Here is a 17,175-nt window from a genome sequence, read left to right on the forward strand (position 1 = left end):
TGAGAAGTCACTGTTTATTTCAAAGTGCGGCATGAACACAGAATTCACCAGCTCAGCTTTTTTAAATTATGTTACAGCTACAAACTTTAATTTTTTCATGACAGTTAAGATCAGATCCTCAAGTACCAACTGATCAAAACATCAATTATTTAATATGTAAAAATTACATCAGACCAAAATATGAAGTTATGTGAAAATGTTGGTATTTTAAAGATCAAACTGTGAAACTTATGAAACTAACAGAAACCGCAGGTGTGTGTCTTAGGTTCAAAAACGAGCTTGTTTTTTATTCAGTGGAGTCCATGTGTAGAGTATCTAGAGGTTTACTCTGGGAAGAGCAGCGATACTAATAAAGGCGTAACTTTGTGTTGCAAATTGGTGGGGACACATTGAGGAACAGCTGGGGAGGGAAGGCAGAGCTGATTCACCCTGGAAGGCTTTTTATTGTGCTAATAAGGCCAAAACATAAATGTGAATGCCATGCATTCTTACTCAATAGCCTAGGATATACACCCTGATGAGGTTTGTCAGACTAATGGTACTTATTGAAAATAAAAAAATAAAAAAATTGAAGGTATTACACAATATCCAAGACAGAACATAAGTGTCCAAAGCTGCATCAAAACGGATCCGCAGGTTTAAACAGTGAAAAAACATACAAGCTTAAAGCGATCAGCAAAACTTAGGCTTCCTCCATCACCCACTGACTAAAGTCACCAGGTGAGCAACAGGTGATCTACAATCACGACCAACACCATGTGATCCAGACAGTTACGCCTATCCATCACATCAACACCCAGAGTTTCTCTGGACCCTTCAGGTCTTAAAGACACATTTAAATTCATAAGGTTTGTCTGTATTCATTGTGGGTTAATAGTGTGATCATTTCTCAGTCTAAGTTTTACTTCATTTTTTTCCCATGAAGAGTCGGATATTGCTGTGATCGTCTCCAAACCCATCAGAGACGATGGAACCTTTCAGGTTTCAGGTTGAGCTTTCAATATGAACCTGGATGTATGAGAGGCCTATGAGGCCCCATGGGCCAAAACTTACTTACAGTTTTTTTTTTTTACAGCAACGGAAGTTAACTTAAAATTTCAGTTTCTGATTGGACTCCAGGCAGGGTAGGCGGGTTTTAACGGACGGAAAAATAGCTGAGCGGCAGCGACTCACAGAGGCAACTAATATTTTAAATGACATCGTTAGCGCTCCTACAGTAATGTCAGCATTATCAGAAGTGTTTAGAAGCCGAGAGCCAGCATCGGAAACCCCACCTATCAGTGGGTTAAAGCTAGCCGTCTCGTCGGAAATGGCAGTAAAGCCAGCCTGCACTCGATTTTAATGTGCGTGACAGCACAAGTTATGGCGCTCTCTTTTCAAAATAAGAGCGCATCGCCGGTTTATGTTTGATTCATGTTTCTCTCCTGCGGCTTTAAAAATGTAAAACTTTGTGTTAATTGATTTGCTAAAGGAAATCATGTATCTGAAAATAAATTATGTCGACTCTCTACTTCTATTGTTCTGTTCTTTACATTTATACATTCACATGAACTCATGCTCGCCACCTAGTGGACATAAAGATAATTCATTCAATCATGACACTAGCTAGGCACCTTGAGTAGTAGCCTCATGCCATCATTGTATGCCACATAAAGTTTCTGCAGGCTACTTTTATATATAACGATATGATTTATCGTTTTAGAGTCAAAGGAAAATGTCCTCGTTGATAGATTAAATAGTGTCGTCTTATTTTGTTCTATTTATAAGACTCTACAATAAAAAGTCTCAATAATATACATGGCACTGTAAAAACAAAAAAATGAATTTTTGCTTATATCTGTTTAACAGCCCTGGTTGTAACAACCTGGGCTGTTATTCTTCTGTACCTAATTCATTTGTTTGTTATTGACTTTTGCTCAATTAAATTTCTTACATATACATTGCAAATGGCATTTATTATAGTTGATCATGTTGTTTTTCATGTCTATTTTTTTTGTTGCTCCTATAACTGATGGAGATATGTAAATATTATTTATAATGTATGAAAGTATTATTTCAGTGGTCCGTCCCCGCCCTTTTCTGTTGCTGCAGCGAGGTGTACTTTGGATGTTAAACGGAGTCAAGCTATCGGGTAAGATTGCCTATTTTTGCTTAATTGTTTCTACAATTCGGCTCTAAATAAAGTCCCAAACTATGTCTTCGTGTTGTAAATATACACGTATTACTGTTATTAATTTGCTTACAGTAAACGTAAACATTCATCATGTATTGCATTGAAGTCTTTAGCAACAGGAGTTCGCTCTGTTACCCACTGACCTTTAACCTATATTTACAGACAGAGGCGGAGCCAGGGAGGGGGCCGGGGGGTGGCAGTGCCCCCCTGTCATCTGATTGCCCTCTCCCTCCCAAATAGCCCCCCCGATGATTGACATGTAACAGTACCAGGTCATTCCTGTACATTATTTGGAATCATTCTAAGCCAACCTAATATCTAAAGAAGAAAAACAATAATAAATATATGAAAAGAAAATGTATAAAAATTTATATAAGTCCACGTGATTACATAAATAAATAGATTTATATCCGGCGCGATACCAGCCTCCTTTACTTGTACTCATAAAAACGAGCTGATATTGATCTCCTGGATGTTTCAAATGTGCTGCGCTGTGGTGCAACTCAAAGGTTAAAGCACACTTCATACCTGGTGGTTGTAAAACACCAATAAGTTATTTACTGATCCTCCGCAAAAAAAAAAAAAAAAAAAAAAAAAAAAAAAAAAAAAAAAAAACGAAGAGGGGCCGACAATGTTCGTAGTTTGGAGCAGAGGTTGAAGAAAAAAAACATTTTATTTCCAATTTGTAGTCATCAAACGAAACATTTAGTATTTCTCTGCGAGACCGTTTTTGAAATCAGGTAACATTTCACGAAATGACGTGATTAGAAGACGGCAGAACTCTGATCGTTTCCTGATCCCGCATCACGTCCTTCGGCCTGCGGGAGAAAAACCCCGCAGAAGCGGATCAGCTGCGCTGGTCGCTCCAAACCCTCTGGTCCGTTAAAGCGTCCAGATCAGAGATGATTCTCTTAGAGATATTGTTCTTAGTATGATTAATAATGAGCTCCGCGATGTTATCTGTTTTCTGTGCGTAAAGTTGAAACTGCCTGCGCACCAAGTGTCAGCTGCGCTTGATCACAGTCTGGACAGAAACCAGCGGACTGCTCTCTGTTCTTATCAAGACGAGGGTGAGGAGGGAATCTGACATATTAACTCAGTTAAGTTTTTACTGGTTTTATTTTTAAAACACTATTAACGTAAGCAGCGTAACTATATATTGTATATTTCCCATCACACATAAAGCAGATAAATGCATCTAACTTTTTCTCCGTAGTGACACAAACCACTGACTGTGGCTCCAATAACTTATAACAAATGAAATTAAGCGACTCCACTTAAATTACCATTAATTCCAACACATTCTCACTCCCAACTCGTCACATATTGACGCTTGGGCAGGTACCCTCTGCGACGCTGAGGGTACCTGCCCAAGCGTCAATAATTGACGAAAAGGGTTATGAGGGAAAATAGTCTCAAAATAAAAGATGAGTAAATGATTCTAACATTCGTCTAAAAGAAAACATATTTGTGTGATTACAGACGTAAGAAAGTTACAATTAATTTTGTTTTTCCAATAGCGACAAAATAAATTTAAAAAGTGAAAAGTTTTGCCTATTTTTGCTTAGATGTTTCTACAATTCGGCTGTAAATAAAGTCCCAAACTATGTCTTCGCGTTGTAAATATACACTCATTACTGTTATTCATTTGCTTACAGTAAGCTTAAACATTCATCATGTATTGCCTGTGAGTTTTTAGCAACAGGAGTTCGCTCTGTTAGCCACTGACCTTTAACCTATATTTAGAGAGAATTTAAATTATAATTTGAATCACATTTGTTTTGTAACTCGAAATTATGCGTCATGTCTGAGACTTAATGGCACTTTAACGCTGACTTTGTCAAAGAGGGCTTTACATCACAGACCTGTTAATAATATATTTTTAAATAAGCTTCCTAAGAGTTTTTAATTAGCTTCTCCACCAAAATGTAGAAATTGACCGCAACAATCTAATCTCCTGATATATTTCTGCAGCTGTGTTGCTTGGGTTTATATATATATATATATATATATATATATATGAAGGTTCAGGATTCAAACTTGTAACTTGTTCTTCATGATTTTTTTTTTTTTCCACATCTTTGCAAAAGCAATTACAGTTCAAACTTCCTTTTGTTTTCTCTGCTACCTCTCTTACACTGGTACAAACCATAGGCCCCTAACCCAAATGCCTGCTGGTCCTTTACCAGGCCCCTACACTTATAGAAAGTGGACCAACCCACCTCACTTCCTGTTTGCTTAGAAAAAATAAAAATAAAAAATAATAAAACTAAAAATAAATAAAATCAACAATTATTAACCTACAAATAAGTTCTGTAAATAATATAAAAAATATAAATTTAAGAATAAATTAACAAAATTCAAATGGATAAAGAAAATAAAGAATAAATAGCTCCAACTATATATATATACATATATATATATATATATATATATATATATATATATATATATATATATATATATATATATATATATATATATATATATATCTGCCGTCTTCTCACCCTCCGCGGGTGCTCTCTCTCTCTCTCTCTCTTTCATCCTCTGAGCTCGGGTCCTCTACCAGAGGCCTGGGAGCTTGAGGGTTCCTCCAGTATCTTGGCTGTGCCTAGAACTGCACATTTCTGGACTGAGATGTCTGATGTTGTTCCTGGGATCTGTTTGAGCCACTGCTCCAGTTTGGGGTGACTGCCCCGAGGGCCCCGATGACCACAGGCACCACTGTGGTCTTCACCTTCCAGGCCTTCTCCAGTTCCTCTCTGAGGCCCTGGTATTTCTCCAGTTTCTCGTGCTCCTTTTTCCTGATGTTGTGGTTACTTGGTATTGCTACATCCACCACAACGGCTTTCCTCTGTTCTTTATCCACCACCACAATGTCCGGTTGGTTCGCCATTACCATCTTGTCTGTCTGGATCTGGAAGTCCCACAGGATCTTAGCTCGGTCATTCTCCACCACCTTTGGGGGTGTTCCCCACTTTGACTTCGGGGCTTCCAGTCCATATTCTGCACAGATGTTCCTGTACACTATGCCTGCTACTTGGTTATGTCGTTCCATGTACGCTTTCCCTGCCAGCATCTTGCACCCTGCTGTTATGTGCTGGACTGTCTCAGGGGCCTCCTTGCACAACAACCTACACCTTGGGTCTTGTCTGGTGTGGTAGATCTGAGCCTCCATTGCTCTGGTGTTTAGGGCCTGTTCCTGGGCGGCCAGGATGAGGGCCTCTGTGCTGTCCTTGAGTCCAGCTTTCTCCAGCCATGGTACATCCCATGTAGGGGCTTGTCCTCCCATGATGGTTCCTCCAGCACCTCGTCCTCTGTTCCCCATTGTCTGAGACATTCGCTGAGTACATCATCCGTTGAGGCTTTGTCCTTGATGTATTTATGGATCTTGGATGTTTCATCCTGGACAGTGGCTCTCACACTCACTAGTCCTCTGCCTCCTTCCTTACGGCTTGTGTACAGTCTCAGGGTGCTGGATTTGGGGTGGAACCCTCCATGCATGGTTAGTAGCTTCCGAGTCTTAACATCCATGGCCTTCATCTCTTCCATTGGCCAGCTAATTATTCCGGCAGGGTATCTGATTACTGGTAAGGCATAGCTGTTTATTGCACGGATCTTGTTCTTGCCATTGAGCTGGCTTCTCAGGACTTGCCTTATTCGTTGGAGGTATTTGGCTGTGGCTCCTTTCCTTGTGACCTCATCGAGGTTGCCATTTGCTTGTGGTATTCCCAGGTACTTGTAACTGTGCTCTATGTCTGCTATTGTTCCCTCTGGGAGTGAGACCCCTTCTGTGCGGACGACCTTCCCTCTCTTTGTGACCATCCAGCCACACTTCTCTAGTCGGAATGACATCCCAATGTCAGTGCTGTAGATCCTGGTGGTGTGGATCAGTGAGTCGATGTCTCGCTCGCTCTTGGCGTACAGCTTAATGTCATCCATGTAGAGGAGGTGACTGATTGTGGCCCCTTTCTTGAGGCGGTATCCGTAGCCAGTCTTGTTGATGATTTGGCTGAGGGGTTCATATAAAGGGTCCTCCAGTTCATTCTGAAAAGAGATCAAAACAGGCAGAACTGAACAGACTTTTCAGACTTTTGATTTTGTGCAAAAAATGTTTTGAACATGAAAACTGTTTTCTTTCAGCTTCAGGAAGCATGTCAGCTCAGGTCAGACTGAGGCTGCTGCCCAGTGCCAGGTGTTTATTCGACGAGCCGGTTCAGGTGACGGTGGCCGGACTGAGGTCCAAGCAGGTGGTCACCTTGAGAGCCAGATCCACCGACGAGAGAGGAGTGGCGTTCAATTCCTCGGCCAGCTACCGCGCCGACGGCAGAGGGGAGATCGACCTGAACAGAGACGCCTCGCTCAGTGGGAGCTACGTCGGGGTCGAACCCATGGGTCTGCTGAGGTCACTGAAGGCAGATGCCTTGCACAAATATTTCTATAAGAACAGAGCATTGGAACCTTTCATGGTGAACTTCTCTGTGCATGAGGAGGAGGGCGGGATGCTGGCCGAGGCGACCAATGAGAGGCGTCTCATGGGAGACGGAGTCAGGCGAGTTCCTGTCAAAGAGGGCAACATTCAAGGAGTCCTGTTTACCCCGCCAGGTATTAATGATGACCTCATTAAGTATTTTAATTAGCATTATCCATCAGAACCTAAACAGTTTTTTACTTATCTTCACTGCAGACTTTCTATAAAGAACATAAAGTATGATGAGTTAACAGATGCACCAAAGGTCAATTTAAAAATGTCTCTGAGCTGCAAACCTTATGATTAAAGGGGACGTATTATGCAAAGTTTACATTTTGCATGCTTTAGTGCTTCCATTTGGGTTTCATCTGCTTGTAAAAGAAAAAATCCAGTCTTTGTTTGGCAGTAAATTAATGTTTTTTGGTGTCTAAAAAATGGGCTATTTCAAATACATTTTGAATGTAATGTCACAAATCATCAGGCACTGCCTGTCATTTCGCAAAATAGGGAGAGCTGAACAGAAGGTTTTTTAAAGAATATCTACGAATGATTTTGTCCAAAAAATGCAATGAACATGTTTTGTGTAGCCTGCAGACTTATCCTAACCTGGTCAAGGAAGCATAATAGGTCACCTTTCATAGGCAAACAGACTTTTACATTTTAATAAATGAGTATTTAGCATCCTTTTGTTTTCTTTTTGATTTTAGGAGAGGGTCCATTTCCTGCTGTGTTGGATCTGTGCACCTTCATGTCAGAGAAAAGGGCCTCTCTGCTGGCCAATAAAGGCTTTATAGTTCTTGCTTTACCCGTGTTCACTGACAAACCCAAATTAGAAAGGATGAATCTGGATGACTTTGAAGAAGCAGTGCAGTTCCTACAAAACCAGTCAAAGGTGAAGAGACACATCCCGTTTCCTAGTTTGTATAAAATCACTTTGTTAGAGAAACAAACTAAGAATATCAGTCAGCTTTTAAGTCATCTTAGAAATAAGTAGCAACCACAATTTCTTGCAATTTAGTTAGTTTTTCTAACTGTATGTTTATCTGAATAATCCTTTCATTCCTGAGCTGTCTGTGTTGATCATTTATTATTTTTTAATTTCATGTTTCTCTCAGGTGAGCAGTAAAGGAGTTGGAGTAATATCTCGATCTAAGGGGGGCGACATCGCGCTTTCCCTCGCTGCTTTTGTGCCCGGAGTTGAAGCTGTGGTGTGGATTAACGGCTGCAGTGCCAACGTTGGCATCCCTCTCTACTATAAGCACCATCAGATCCTCTCACCACTAATGTTTGACTTCACTAAGGTGATTCCCAGCGAGTCCGGTGCTAACATTATCAAGCAGGCTATTGAAAACCCTCTGGCTGAAGAGAACAAGGGCAGCGTTGTTCCCATTGAACGAGCCGGGGCACATTTCCTGTTTGTGGCCTCTGAGGACGACCTCAACTGGGACAGCAAGGGTTACCTGGACGACATGGTGGCGAGGCTGAAGCGTCACCAGAAGAAGAACTTTGAGAGCGTGATTTACCCTGCAGCCGGACACTTACTGGAGCCGCCGTACGGACCACACTGCCCCTCTGCGTTACACGGGATGCTCAGGTTTCCAGTGATGTGGGGCGGAGAACCTCAAGCTCATGCTGCAGCTGAACTCCACCTGTGGAAGAAGATCCAGGACTTCTTAAGAACTCACCTGAGCTGCAATCCTGCACAGACTAAATCCAAGTTATAGACTTAAATCTGTGGATTTCAGAGGGTCGGTTTTAGCTGAATGAAATTATTGGTTCATCTCCTCAGCAGAGCTTGGTGACTTACTGAGGAGGAAATTCAGCCAGTTGGACATCCCTGAAAACAGAAATTAACATTAGAACACCTAATTACATGTGCAATAATATATGTAATAGTTTTTTATAGCAATAACAGATTTAATATTCTGTAATTGTGATTAAATGTGTTCAATAGTTGGAGTACTGTAACTTTTTTTCTTAAATACTTTATAATAAAAAGATCTGAAGTAAAATCAGGGTATTTTTTTTATTATAACACTTGTATATATAAGCCATAATAAGAACTTCTAAATAAGTCATAATAAAAACATTAATTGTGTGAGGTGTTTGGAAACTAAGTCAACAAAAAGACTGGCTGAAAACATGGTTAGATAATCTGCTATTGGTTGAGAATAATCTAGTCCAGGTTGGAAGTGTCTAGGTGTTGTGGTTTTGGAATTAGAGCTGTTCTAATATCATCCTGGTGCAAACTAGATGAAAAAATGGGCCTTTATTGAAGTTTCACAAATCAGAAAAAAGTTTTCACAAATCACAAACATGGTTTGAAATATTCTGCTATTAGTTGTGAATAATCCAGCCCAGATTAAAAGAGTCTAGGTTTTTTAACTAGAGTAGATTAAATATGCTGAAGGTAGTGGAAAAATTAGGTAGAACAGCCCTTTGGTCATTTCCTGAATCGGAAACCAATTTCAGCTTCGTGTTTGTATCTACAACAAATTTCTAATTTTTTTAAACGTGCCATTTTATGCTTTTATTTTGAAGAAACCCAGAGCGCTTTCGGTTGCTTTTGTTTATATTCGGGTCAGTAGCTGAATGTAGCAGAAGGAAGCCTGACCTCCAAGATTGAGGACACCTGGAATCCAATTCGTCCCACTACACGTAGCTGAAGGTATTCTGTGAGCCCCCAAAGTTTTTCACACAGGGTGTTAAGGTGTTTTTAGGATAAATAAATGCCCAAGTTAGGTACGACTGTTTACTCTTCAGAAGTTTAGAAATGTGATTGGAAGTTAGTGACCTGAACATGCTTTAATTAAGTTAAAATAACAACAAATACATGTTTTCAACTCAGTTTATAGCTAACTTGGATAAAATGTAGCTGTATTAAGTGTAAGCCATTGGTTCCCAAACTTTTTCTCCTGCCCCCCCCCCCCCCCCCTGTATTTCCCCCCCAGTGGTTTCTAAAAACTTTCTGGGCCCCCCTATGGATTACAAATAGCTGTCTGGTTGAACAACTTTTGTGAGGGGAGGGGAGCGGAGAGGGGGGTGGGGGGGAAATCGACTTCTTTTGGGGGCAAAATGAATGTACGTAGCTGGACATAGACAACAATATCGGTAGCCTACAGGCTACTTGTTAAGCTTAAGGTGCTGTATTGATATTAGCTAGTCATCTTTTAGTTAACATTACCTGCATCCAACAGCTTTACTCAACTCAGTCGGTTAGTTTGGGGGAAAAACTGTGAAAAGTTCTTTGCGTTTTGCTGGTTTGCTGCCATGATTCTAACACACCTGCGTAGCTCCGCACAGCAGCAGCAGGTCTCCTTCACTGCCGCACAGGTGTAAACCCTGTGCGAGCGTCTTAGCGCTCATGTTGCGTTTAAAGGCGGCTCGGAAAAAACAGGTTACGACATGTTAACAACGGATTAAACAGCTTTAACTGCTGAAAAAAGTGACAGAGGACACCGATATGGGAAGCGTGGAAGCCCGACTGTATCAAATTGACATAGAAACAACAGAGAGTTGGCCATTCTAAGGTAAAAACATATCGCGCAACTGAGAGTCCGGTGGATTTCAAAGATGATATGTGGAAATGTTTACTATATGTAAAGGTCATTATCATATATTATTAGGTTTATTCTGTTAAAAATGTTAACTATGAAAAAACATATTCACCTCAAAATCATAGTGCAGCAAATAGAACGGCTGCTCCGTCGTCTTTTATCCACTGCCTTTTATTTTTGTTACGTCTTTTATTTCTTAAAATGAGAGATAACCCTTATCTCTGTCACAAACTGTCACTATTGCTTCTACACCGTCATCCGTGTTTGGTTATTCTAAATTCCCGTATGCTATGTTGGGAGTTTTACTGTATTATCCTCTGGAATCGGGATGTTCGTGACTGGAATCGGTTCGTGTTGCTCCTGCCGTTTGTCTGAACACGAACCGATCGAACCTGTTGCACTTTTATCAGCTCTGTGGTCACAGACGTTTGGAGAATCGGCCTACAATTCTTAAATCTTGCCGTCTAAACCAGAGTTAAGACTCACAAGCTCTACTCATCTCCTCTCGACCACTGCCCAAACGCTCTCTGACTCTGGTCGCTATGGTAACGTTTACATATCCCTTCAAAATAAGATACAGATGCGCCACAAAAACGAACATTTTACTTTCGTGGATAAATCCATTCTCCTGTCTCTTATCTGGGCCTTTCCCCTTCGCAAAGAAACTTTCCAAAGACACCTGATCTGTTTCTTTCTCATTTTGCTGCTTGTGGGCTCAGTGTTTGCGCGCAAGTAACCGAGTGAATCCGGTTAAAGGATTTTCAAAATAAAAGATCCTCCAGACTCAAATAATACATAAAACAGAAAAATGTAATTATTTCTTACGCGGCCCGGTACCAATTGGGGGTTGGGAAACACTGTTGTAAGTCACATATTTTAATGCTCAGAACTTTAACCTGAGTGCTTTAAAAACAGAGGTGAACAGATTATCTAAAAATTGTATTCAAGTAAGTGTAGCTGTACTTCAACATATTTTTACTCAATTAAAAGTAAAAAGTAGCCATCCAAGAAATGACTCAAGTAACGGTAAAAAAGTATTGGTAAACAGTTTACTCAAGTGCTAAGTAATTGATCAAATTATCAATCATTTAATATTTAAAAATTACATAACAGACGGACTAAAATATAAAGTTAAGTGGAATTAATTACAATAATTCATATTAAATAACAAAAAAATAGCTAAATCAGGTGAAAGAAAATTCTTCCAAAACAAGTACAAAACTTATGAAACTTTAACAAAAACTGCAGGTGTGTGTCCGTATATGGTGAATTTCTGGTTCAAACATGTTTTTCATTCAGTGGAAAGAGAATCCAGAAACTTTACTCAAGTAAGATTAGCGATAGTTCATAATTAAATTACTTAAGTAAAAGTAAAACGTACAGTGTAGTAAATTCTCTTAAGTTTTTCTTTTCAAATAAGTTAATCAAGTAAATCTAATTGAGTAAATGTAACTAGTTACTACCCAACTCTGTTTATAACATGATTAATGAAGAGTGAATAAAGTAAATAATTTGTACATTTCACTAAGTCAAGTGAAACACTCCTCTGTATTATAAATTAAAAAAGCTAAATTTTCACCTATTTCTGAAATCTGCTCTGCAAAAGTCAACAGCAAGTTCACTTTAAAATGTCAAAATATTTGACGAAACCTTTTGTGCATTTTGTTCCACAGCACAAATGTCCAATCAAGTCAGGCTGAGGCTGCTGCCCAGTGCCAGGTGTCTGTTCGATGAGCCCATCCAGGTGAAAGTGGCCGGTCTGAGATCCAAGCAGGTGGTCACCATGAGAGCCAGATCCACAGACAAGAAGGGAGTGGTCTTCAGCTCCTCGGCCACCTACAGGGCAGACGGCAGCGGGGAGATCGACCTGAGCAGAGACGCCTCCCTCAGTGGGAACTATGTTGGGGTCGAACCCATGGGTCTGCTGTGGTCCATGAGGCCAGATATCCTGCACAAGAGGTTTCAGAAGACATACTCCTTGAATCCCCATGTGGTGAACTTCTCAGTGCATGAAGAGGAGGGAGGGATGCTGGCTGAGGTGAAGAATGAGAGGTTTCTGATGGGAGACGGGGTCAGCCGAGTTCCCGTCAAACAGGGGAATATTCGTGGGGTGCTTTTTACTCCTCCAGGTTGGTCTTTGTTGCGTTATCTCTGTTGAATTTGCAAAGTAATCTTGCTTTTAATGTTTTCTGGCTAAAAGTTTGAATAATATGGTTCAGTTTTGTTAAAGTTCAATAGATAATGTAGCAAAAGCAGCACATTTAACAAAAATGCACCAAGAAACTGCCTGGTTACCGAGATTGGTTGTTTTATTTTTGGAAACGAAAAAGTTTTGAGCTTATTCTGGGCACCTACTACATATAGTGAGCCTGTAGTATAAAGCAATATTAGTAGTTTATTGAGGTAACTTCAGGTCCTGAGCCTCCGGGATCATCATAGTAATTTTTACTGGAAACCCAGTAAAAATGTGGGGAAAACCCCCCAAAAACCTTACCAGATTAAACCAGATAATCTTTGAGAAGAAATTTCTCCACAGAATTTATAATCCATACCTAAAGCAGAGAGGTTTGTTGCTCCCTCAGACTGGAATCAATAGCAAAAATCTTTAAAGTTGAGCAAATACCATAGTCTCTGGTTACTTCTTGCTTATTGCGCCTTGGACAGTGTTCATAGTTGAGCGTTGCTTACCGTTAATTGCTATGTTTAATGGTGCAGACAGTTGTGGTTTCTGACTTGGGCAATATGGGCAACCAAGTGTAAATGTTGAGCTGGGGGTCATGGCCAGCAGCAGCTTCTTTGGATTTAAAGTGACAAGTGGCCCTAAAAGAGCTCAAAGTAGGCAAAACTGGGCAGAATGAAGTCTCATTAACTAAGAATGATTTTTTGCAAAAAATGCAATGAACATGTTTTGTACAGCCCCCAGACTTATCCTAACCAATCCTTTTGAAGCATAATAGATCACCTTTAACAGGTAAACAGACTTTTATATTTTAATAAATGAGTGTTTAACTTCTTTTTGTTTTCTTTTTGCTTAAAGGAGAGGGTCCGTTTCCTGCTGTGTTGGATCTGAGCTCCTTCAGGTCAGAGATAAGGGCCTCTCTGCTGGCCAATAAAGGCTATATAGTTCTTGCTTTACCCATACTCACTGGAAAACCCAAACTGGAAAGGATTAATCTGGACGATTTCGAAGAAGCAGTGCAGTTCCTACAAAACCAGCCAAAGGTGACGAGACACATTAAGTTTCCTAGTTTCCATATAATCACTTTAAGTTAAAGAAACAAACTAAGAAATTGGACAACATGCAACATCTCATCCTTCCTCCTGTTTTCTGGGACCAGGTTATAGAAAACATAACTTCTATATTCAATGCCATGTCGGCCCAGGTCAAATCTTTCAGGCAACAACTTTAAAGATGTTTAACACACTATAGAATACATTTATTTTTTTGTTGCTGAATAAACTCTTATTGAAAAATGTACAATCCATCCCTCTATTGTCAATCCATTTTCCAGACTATCGATTCGCCCATCCATCCATTCCTTTTTGTTCAACTATTTATTTATTTTTTCTTTCTCTGTAAGCATATTGTATAATATCCATTATTATACAATATAATGTATAATATTATACATTATATTATAATGTATAATATATATACATTATATATTATAATGTATATATATTATATATACATTATAATATATAATGTAATCAACTGGTATTTAACCCTAACCCTAAAAATGACAAGGAGTCTCCCTTTCAGACGTGATTTGTTATTACGCTTAGTTTTTGTTTGAGTATGTTGGTTGTTGCTTACTTTGTTTTATTTATTTAGATTTTGTTTCTGTTGTTTTTCTCATGGTCGAAGTAAATAATAAAATTCTATTGTCTATCTGCTATAAACCCATAATGAAATCTTAGTTAAACTCAAAATGTTCTAAATCCCTGCCAGATTTAGATTTAAAATCATCTTTAATTTGGGCAGGGTGTAAACCTTTTATTTTGGTTAAATGTAAATGATAAGAGAAACTATTCCTTCCAGAATAATACATTTTTAATAGTTTTATTACATATTTTGTCAAATGTCTCTCTCATTTCTTAATTCATTTTTATCCCTAATCCTCCAAAGTACCCGAAGTTTGGACTCTAGAGCATATTAGAAAAAATATGGTTACAAAAGGAAACATTTAACAAAAACAAAAAAAAATTAATGACTTTAATAAAGTGTCTAACTTTTGTTTTAAATGACCAAATATCAATCAGCTTTTAAAGTGCTCTTGAAAATAAGCAATCACATTTTCTTTTAATGTAGGTAGTTTTTCTAACTGTTGAAGTGTGTCTTTGAAAAGTCCTTTCATTCCTGAACTGTCTGTTTTGGTCATTATTTTTTAATTCCATGTTTTTTGCAGGTGAGCAGTAAAGGAGTTGGAGTAATATCCCGATCTAAGGGGGGCGACATTGTGCTTTCTCTCGCTGCTTTTGTGCCCGGAGTTGAAGCTGTGGTCTGGATCAACGGCTGCTCCGCTAACGTAGCCTTTCCCCTGTATTATAAGAATAGACAGATTCTCTCAGCATTGAAGTTTGACATGAACAAAGTGATTTCCACTGAGTCTGGAGCCATTATTACCAAATATGGCATGCATGATCCTCTGAAGGAGGAAAACAAGGCATCCCTGGTGCCTATCGAACGAGCAAGTGCACGTTTCCTGTTTGTAGCTTCAGAGGACGACTTGAACTGGGACAGCAAGGCCTACATGAACGAGATGGTGGACAGACTGAAGCGTCATGGGAAGGAGAACTTTGAGAGTGTGAGCTACCCTGGAGCCGGGCATTGTTTAGAGCCCCCGTTTGGACCGCACTGCCCCTCTGACATCCATGGGTTCATAGATGTGCCGGCCCTGTGGGGAGGGGAGCCCAAGGCCCACGCTGCTGCTGAAGTCCATCTATGGAGGAAGATCCAGGAGTTCTTCAGAACTCACCTAAGCTGACAAAACTCAAACTAAATCCAAGTTATAGTGCTGCTGTCCTTCAATCAAAAACCAGCCAAGATAACTAAAAGAGAGTTTTGGGCTGAAAGGAAGATCCATTACTCCAAAAAAACAAAACAAAAAAAAAGCTAGCGTACAGTTTGAAAATCCGCTAATAAAGCAAACCTTAATTCAATCTATATAAACTCATGTTTTTGAAAGCAGTTTTTAACTGAAATCACTATTGTTATGCCATTTAGCAAATAGAAATATTTCAGTTGTAATAATGGGAGCCAATCGCTTGACCCACATACAGAACACACTCAGGAGACTGAGAAAAATCAGATGAATAAAGTTTCTTTTGAACAAATACTGAATGAGTTGAATGTGTGGTTCTTGTCCTGTAACTGAAGGAGCACTGAAGGCAGTGGAGACGAGAGGCAAGTTGACAGTTTTGAAACAAAGAAATGATGATAGTTAAAGTGCTTAGTGATCTGGTTGGGATTCTCCACCAGGGGGGAGGGTAAGGTCACTGGAGCTAGGTTCCCTGGTGGGGGAGAAGAGGTATAGTCCAAGTTCAGATGATCGGAGAAGTAACGCAATTGCTGGAAGCTGTGGGTTGATATTTTTGTTGGAGGGCGGACAAGAAATGGCAGAGGTAGTGGAAAGAGGAGCGGTTCGTCACCAGTCATGGAATGAGGTACCAGAGAATGTTGGAAAACTTTCAGTCGTGAAAGTGAATAACTCGAGTAACACAATGGGTATCAGCCAAGGCACCATGAGAGAAAAACCTACGAGGAGACCAAAAGGTAAGTGCAGATGAAAAAACTGGAAGAACTCAGAGAGGTGCAGAGAATACCATAACAGGCAAACACTCAGGCACTGGAGGACTGGTGATCGGCTCCTCTTATACTCTGGCAGATGAAGCCGATTGCTTGCATGAGCATCGACACAACACCTGAGACCTCCCTCCAGGAGACAGCAGCCTCCTGAATCCCACTGGTGGAAGACTGCAGAAAAACAGCATAAACAACAAAAAAATTATCAAAAACAACAACCTCAAAAACTCCAATTCCCAACATCAGCAACCCTGGCAAAAACTTAAAAAGTTTGTTACAGTTAATATCAATTAGAGGAAAAATAGGTTTTATGTCATTTTCTACGGTTTTAATTCATGAAAGTTGGGAATTTTCTGGAAGTGAATTTGTGGAAGTACTGTCATATTGCCATAAAAATTAAAATTTTCGTAGATTTTTTAACTAAATGCTTTACGTAACATTAATTCTAATAAAAAACATTCTGAGAACTGATTTTTATGTTTCTCAGAACAGTTTTTAAATATATGCCTTCTCTTACACACCTGAAATATATTCCTTTAATTGTTTTTTCTTTTTTTTTTTTTTACCACATTCTTGGGAAAACACAATTTCTTGTCCCTAGTTTATTACAGTCATGTTTTTTAAGGAACCGGAATAAATTTTTTTAATATTCTAATTTTCTGTGTTACACTAGGTCCAGTATGTGGCAGCAAATATACCTCCATCTTGGAACTTTTTTCTATTCTTCATCGTTCTTTTCCCTGTTCCCATTGTTTTGCTAACTTATCTTCCATTGGAGCTTTGGATGTTTGGATGCGCTCTGCTCATTGCAGCTCATATTACCAGTGAAACATTACCTACTGCGGCCTACAGGGTCCCCCCCGAGAGAAATGTATGTTTTATTTTTGTCCATATAAAGAATGATTTCTACATACATGATCAAATATGTATTATTGTAAAAAACAAAATTACAACTTCATAATGAAATTGTGTATTTTGGTTAATATAGTCACATAGAAATTATTGCTAAAAAAAAAATCTGTACCCCACTTAAGGGGAACCCCTGTTGGCCCCGGGGCCCTAAGCAGCCGCTTAGTTTGCTATGCCTTGGGCCGGCCCTGCACTTTTGAATGCATTTTACCATCAAAAAGGGTCTGTTCCCTTTATTTTCATTCAGGTATGCTTTAAT

At 39.5% G+C, this 17,175-nt stretch overlaps 1 protein-coding gene and 1 pseudogene across 2 annotated transcripts; both read left to right on the top strand.

Annotated features, from left to right (window-relative positions):
- The first annotated feature begins 6,306 nt into the window (after positions 1 to 6,306).
- Positions 6,307 to 8,656, top strand: LOC148154552 (acyl-coenzyme A thioesterase 3-like). Its single transcript, XM_088014908.1, has 3 exons — positions 6,307 to 6,778; positions 7,352 to 7,536; positions 7,760 to 8,656. Exons 1-3 carry the CDS (start codon positions 6,328 to 6,330, stop codon positions 8,366 to 8,368), a joined length of 1,245 nt encoding a protein of 414 aa, XP_087871034.1. The 5' UTR covers positions 6,307 to 6,327; the 3' UTR covers positions 8,369 to 8,656.
- Positions 8,657 to 9,209: 553 nt separating this feature from the next.
- LOC148154553 (acyl-coenzyme A thioesterase 3-like) lies at positions 9,210 to 15,538 on the top strand (annotated as a pseudogene). Its single transcript, XR_015765891.1, has 4 exons — positions 9,210 to 9,312; positions 11,875 to 12,330; positions 13,239 to 13,423; positions 14,611 to 15,538. The product of XR_015765891.1 is annotated as an acyl-coenzyme A thioesterase 3-like (transcript).
- Positions 15,539 to 17,175: the final 1,637 nt, after the last annotated feature.

Source organism: Poecilia mexicana, unplaced genomic scaffold, assembly GCF_051168715.1.
Source record: "Poecilia mexicana isolate PSO_F unplaced genomic scaffold, ASM5116871v1 scaffold_17, whole genome shotgun sequence".
Classification (NCBI taxonomy): domain Eukaryota; kingdom Metazoa; phylum Chordata; class Actinopteri; order Cyprinodontiformes; family Poeciliidae; genus Poecilia; species Poecilia mexicana.

What these genes read in the sequence shown, in the direction of transcription:
- LOC148154552 (XM_088014908.1), top strand. Translation starts at nt 6,328, where the DNA reads ATGTCAGCTCAGGTCAGACTGAGGCTGCTGCCCAGTGCCAGGTGTTTA. An exon ending in AGTCCTGTTTACCCCGCCAG is followed by an intron (nt 6,779 to 7,351) that starts GTATTAATGATG and finishes TTTTGATTTTAG; the next exon opens with GAGAGGGTCCATTTCCTGCT. An exon ending in TCCTACAAAACCAGTCAAAG is followed by an intron (nt 7,537 to 7,759) that starts GTGAAGAGACAC and finishes TGTTTCTCTCAG; the next exon opens with GTGAGCAGTAAAGGAGTTGG.